Genomic DNA, 6,116 nt, shown 5'->3' on the forward strand with positions numbered 1-6,116 from the left:
CGATTGTAAATACTTGTCTCACATCAACAGCTTTACATCAGGGTAGATTTAATCATCAGCATCTTGAACAGTGTAGACAAACATGGTCTTGTGTAATTTCCTAAGTATTTGTGAACCGCATTTCAATACAGAAAAGAAAAGCTAATTCAATAAACTTATGAGTTGTGCACTGTTATAAAAATAATTCTATACATCTTCTGGTTGTTTGTAGGTCCCGACATTCATTCCGACCTGAAGTGATATGATTTAATTGATATAGTCCTATGTATGTTTTGTTGATATTAATTGTATTTTATTTTTTTTTTAATTGTTATTGTTGTTTTTTGTCCTGCAGTTAAAATAAAAAAAGCGTTCATAACGTTTTATTATCAAACTAGTAAACTTTACTCTAAAAACACACATCAGATGCATTCAAATCGTGTGGTCTTTTGAAAAAAGAAAGACCATGTATGCCTTCTTTGTCTAATTATTTAGAATGTCTACAACATGTAGTTTATTGGAACATCCAATCAACATTCGTTTTTCATTGTCAATTGACAGACCCACTGGATTCTGGATACCGTCCTGCTCGCCAATAGTTGTAATAAATATACCATCCATGGATAATACATGAACGGCGCTAGATTTCTCGTCAGACACGAAAATATCTCCCGTTGATATAGCAACTATATCACGCGGTGAGAATGTATGTTCAGTATTTATCCCGTTATGACCTTTGTACATCCATTTGAACTTCCCCAATGATTCAAGAACAATAACTCGTCCTTCCCAGTTTGTTCCTGTTGAGTCAATTACACAGATGTCTCCGTTAATATTCGTTGTAATAACATTTGGAACATTGAATTTATCATTTTTTAGTTCAAAAGTTTGTATTGTATTTCCATTCTCATTGAGTAGCATTACTCCTCTATGACTTTCTTTTGAAGGTGGTAAAAAAGGACCAATAAAATTCATGAATCCGACAAATAATTTGTCGCCACTCGGATTTGCATGTATTGCTTGGACTCGCATTGGACTGATATCTAAGAATTTAGTTTTTCCTGAGTTTTCTTCGTATTTGTAAATAATTGAAGATGTTCCTAATTCTGTAAATAGAATTGACTCCTTTGGTGTTACTGTTATGTCACTAATTTGGTTACCAGTATATGCACTCTTTACTGTGTAGCATTTATTTTTGGTAAACACAAAGAGTTTTAAAGTCCTACGCGGTTCATCAAACCCAACATAAAGATCTGTATTGACGGTCGCGAGTTTGTTAGTAGCATCACATGTGTATGTACCAACAACTTTTGGTTCTAGTATTTTCATTAATAACCCTACATGCAGGTTTTGTGTCGATTTTTCTGTTGAAAACCTTAAGGATTCTGGATTCTTTATTTCAGCAACCATTTTTATCGGTAGCTCTTTTACCACTTTGTCTACTGCTGAGAAAATGGATGTCGTGTCCTCAGATTTAAAAACCTCTTCAATTATGGCTTTCCTGTGCATAAGATCTTTTTCAGCATCATTCATTGTTTCTTCCACTTTTGAAATTTGTTCACTCTGTGGTATCCACCAGTCATCAAGCTCTTTAATTAACGAATTTGCTTTGCTAGCTATTACATCTTTCATTTCCTCTTCTTTATATAGAATTTGTCGTTTGATTTCATAGTATTTTTCCTGTCGTTCTGCTTTCACTTCTTTTAATTAAGCAATATTTTCACTGAAAAATGGTAAATCTTCTTCAATTTTACCTTTGATTTTTATTAACTCCTCCATTCTTTTGGAAAATACTACATTTAACTTTTCGTATTGGTTTGGCTTCACTAGGCAATCATGACACAGAGATTTATTGCAGCTTGTGCAATAAGCAAATCAATTTTTTTCAGTATGTTGCAAACACTTTACCAACTTTAAATCTAATTTTTGAGTATTTCCACCTTCTTTATTTCTTTCATCTTTTATTTCCTTAACATTGTGTTCAAACAATGCTGGAATTTTTGTGTGAAGTTTATTATTGCACATTTCGCAAAGTGATAGGTTGCAATCATCACATTTCCATTTAATGTCAGTCGAGGTATTACAAAATTCACAATTTATTTTGCCACTTGCCATCTGTTAAAAAAAACCAAATCATTAGTTAATTTGGAAAAAACAAATTATCGTTACCTTTTTCAATTGCATAAACAAAGTTAACATATTTTGTTTATATTATACATTTCATGTGACAACCTTTGACATGCCATATTAAGGCAACTACTTTTGACAATAGTTTCGGCTTAATTCAGATTTTCATCTTATATTACTTTCTAGTGACCACAAAACAGCATATTGTCTATTTGTGTACATACCTCATAGTTTTGTGTTCCTTGGCTTTATTATGACTGTATCTAGGGAGCACTGACGTTGGATATTTAACTTCCTGATTTGATTAACAGAAGTCTATTCTTCCTACATGGACACAATAAATAAAAGGGAATTCATATCTTTAAAATAATTCATATAAACATTACAAGAATTACCAACAATATTGAATAGTACAATAGACCATTTGTTTATAAACAAATCTCAATATGATATAACAAATAGCTATTCTACACCAGGACACTATATATAGAAAATGCACTTCTTGATTGTGATTGTCATTTATATCATAACAATAAATGAATCTATCAATTATATATACTACTACTACTAGGGGTGTGTTTAAATGTCAGGTCTACCCATGAGGGTCTCGCACGGTCGGCAATTATATATCTTTGTTTTTAATAAAAGTGGCTAGAACAGTACACTTCTTCAAACAGTTGATTAGGTGAAACTTAGATGATAAGTTTTTAAAACTACCATACATTCAGTAGATATTAGATCTTTTAGAATCTATAGTGCATAGCCATAAGTTTTCTTCACTTGTGTTTAAAAGGACACTATACAAATTTTTGTATAATGCATTATTACTCAGGAGTTTCAGAAGACAAAGGAAGCTGATTTAAGCTCAACTTCTTAATTACCATTTTCATGATTTTAGAGTTTAGACAGATATATTACATGAACCGTATGAAAACAGTTTCAATGAAGGTGGGAAGGTATGGGGTCTAGAACTGCAGTAAAATTGCGTACATATATCTGTTCGTTTCTATGCAAACAACTCTGATATTCCTGTTCGCCTTTCAATATTGGTACGATTTGAAAAAAATTGTCGACTACATTATCGTGTTTATAATTACCCGTATTTTAACAAGTTAAATTAAATGATTCCAGTGGAAAAAACCGTTGTCGCAAGAACAATAGAAAAGTGACTCTTCTCATATAAAAGGAGACAAAATTAACTGTTTGTTTACGCCGGTAACCATGCTGATCTCAATCGTAATCATACATTTTTAAAAACGTATCTGTTAAAATATGTTATTTGAAATATACATGCTATTACTTAAAATCGTATATTTATTTGTTATCAAGATAATTGCATAAGGCGCTTGCTACACTGAAATTTTAATAAATGTAAACATGTTGCAAATTGATAAAATAAAATCATGTCCATATAACAGTCACTAATTGTTGGAATCCTCCGCATATTAAAACGCAGGTGTCCTGGAAATAGTTCTGTTCTACATGTTTAATAATTTTGAAGACGTCATGTTCACCTCTAGATGTTTTTGTGTGTTGGGTTACGTTGATGTTTTAGGTCCCTTTTGGTAGTATAGCTATCTGTGGGTTTTTGGTCTTATAGATCCTTGGTTTTCAAATGTTTTGGTTATGAAAGTAAATTCAGAAATGCGCTTCGGACACACAAAATGAAACACGAGAGACGGAAGAAACAAAACGGACATTCAAACACATAAGTCAAAACGAACCGACAACGCCATGGCAAAAACGAAAAACTACCAAAAGAGAAACAACAGTCCACAAACTAAACGCCTTTTTTTTATGGTAAAAAATCTTTTAAAAAATCCAGTATTGCAAAAAATAACCAATGCTTTCTCCATGGGAATACAATAGAATATTCATTCTCTTTTTTATTGAACAAAATAAGAAAAAAATGAAGGGTCAACGTACCGGAAAAAGAATATTTTGAAAAAAAGGAACAAGAATTGAAAATGGAGAATACATTTGACAAAATTATGAAAGCATCGTCAAATACAACACGTTATCAATTTCATGCGTCCGAAGCGATTTTCTTGATATACCTTCATCAGGAATGCTCAATGCCGAATATTTGAAAAACAAAGATGTATAAGAACCGAAACAGTTGAAGAGCTATATGACCAAAAAGGACCTAAAAAATAAACAAATCCAACTAAGGTCAAATTTGCTTGATGGAGTTGAAACCTTAGTTTCTTTATAATTTCAAAATTTTAGAACAGTTTGTTAGAAATCATGTCATTACTTTTGTACTGACAAATGAGCTGATGATACCATCGGGGACTGATAGTCTATCAGCAGAGATATCGACCCAGTGCTATAAAAAAAAAAACACGTTATAAATTTCATGCGTCCAAAAAGACGTCACCTCAAATTGGCGATGTTTTCACGAAGAAAATGTTGGGTTAAGGCTGTTTTATAGCTAGCTATCCCTATTGGTAGTTAGTTTTCAGCACAGACAGCATATAAAAGTGGCGTGCTGAAAGTAGTGCGATGTAAGAATATCTATATGAAAATTTTGATTTAGTTAATTAAAGCGTTTATTGTGTGGACGAGACGCACGTCTGACGTATTGAATTTTAAGCCTAGTACCTTTTGTTAGCTTTTATTCGTGTGTTTCTTTGTCCTATATGTTCTCCCATTTATTTGTATTGTGGTCCTGTCATGTGATGTTGTCGTTTTGGTGTTGTGTTTGACGTTGCCATAAAAGCGGGAGGTTTGGCATGCCACAAAACCAGGTTCAACCAACCATTTTTTTCTTAAAATGTCCTGTACCAAGTCAGGAAAATGGCCATTGTTATATTATAGTTCGTTTCTGTGTGTGTTACATTTTAATGTTGTGTTTTTGTTGTGTCGTTGTTCTCCTCTTATATTTGATGCGTTTCCCTAAGTTTTAGTTTGTAACCCGGATTTGTTTTTATCTCTATCGATTTATGAGTTTCGAACAGCGGTATACTAGTGTTGTCTTTATTTTTGTGTTTAATAGAAAAGAACTTGTTCCTCCTTTTTTTTTATAGAAATGAAGAATTTGATTTTCATATTTGAACAGTGATGTAAAAGTATAATTTGTTTGTATATTGTGACTACTATACTTATACTTTACAAAGTATACTTTGTGAACTGCTGAAATACTTGTAACATACGATTTAAGTAAATATGCGTATTCTGCATTGAAAGTTTTGACAACTTTTCTATAAGATGTGCAAAGAATTTATACAGTTAACTACACTATACGATTTTTCCAAATATGTTATGGGTATGTTCAATATTGCAAATTTTACACGTTTTCCGCACCAAAGGAAATATAATTCGGTTAATGTATATCTAAAAGACAAGTCAAAACTTTGTTGTCGATATAATTTTGGTTAAGACTGTTCCTCCTTCTCATTTTACGATAAATAATTAAATTATGTGAAATAACACAACTTCTTTTTTAGTCTCTTTTAGGCATTTATAGTTTGATTGCATTTCTAGAAATACGCCGTGTCGTTGCTAGAGCCTCAGCTTAAGGATGTACACTTCTGAGGAGCCAAAAATTTCTAGAATTAAACTTTTTTTCTTAACCTGATTTTTTGGTTTATATGATAGTGTGAAAGTAATTGATGAAGAAAAAATAATATGATGATGCTCTTCTTTTTTTGCTACGGCCATTTGAAAGTACCCCATTTTTAATGATTTTCCCATTTTTCATAAATTTTTACCCCTTTTTGGGCTATTATCATGAAAAAATCACAGTTTCACAATTTAACTTGTTTTCATACTTTCACTAAAGATGAAGTGGACCAATCTGAATAAATTTAACTTAAAAAAAACTATAGGTTGGTGTTAGAAAGTTTTATAAAATTTTGTTGCTTTTGTCACGGATAGACGAGTGCTGTAACAATTAACAATTTAATATAGTACAAATTTACAATTATATATATACTGATAAATGTTCAAATTAAACTGTTCATTCTGTTAACTGAAATGCTGTGGAAAAATAATACTTCCGGTCATCA

At 31.7% G+C, this 6,116-nt stretch overlaps 1 protein-coding gene across 1 annotated transcript; it reads right to left on the reverse strand.

The window, feature by feature from the left end:
- Positions 1-346: 346 nt before the first annotated feature.
- Positions 347-1,838, reverse strand: LOC127734057 (uncharacterized). The gene has a single exon (XM_052243654.1). The coding sequence runs from the start codon at positions 1,609-1,611 to the stop codon at positions 463-465; it is 1,149 nt and encodes a 382-aa protein (XP_052099614.1). The 5' UTR covers positions 1,612-1,838; the 3' UTR covers positions 347-462.
- Between the last annotated feature and the right edge of the window lie 4,278 nt (positions 1,839-6,116).

Source organism: Mytilus californianus, unplaced genomic scaffold, assembly GCF_021869535.1.
Source record: "Mytilus californianus isolate M0D057914Y unplaced genomic scaffold, xbMytCali1.0.p SCAF_3, whole genome shotgun sequence".
NCBI classification, from domain to species: Eukaryota; Metazoa; Mollusca; class Bivalvia; order Mytilida; family Mytilidae; genus Mytilus; species Mytilus californianus.

Excerpts from the sequence above, each read along its gene's own strand:
- LOC127734057 (XM_052243654.1), bottom strand. The coding sequence starts at position 1,611 with ATGAAAGATGTAATAGCTAGCAAAGCAAATTCGTTAATTAAAGAGCTT.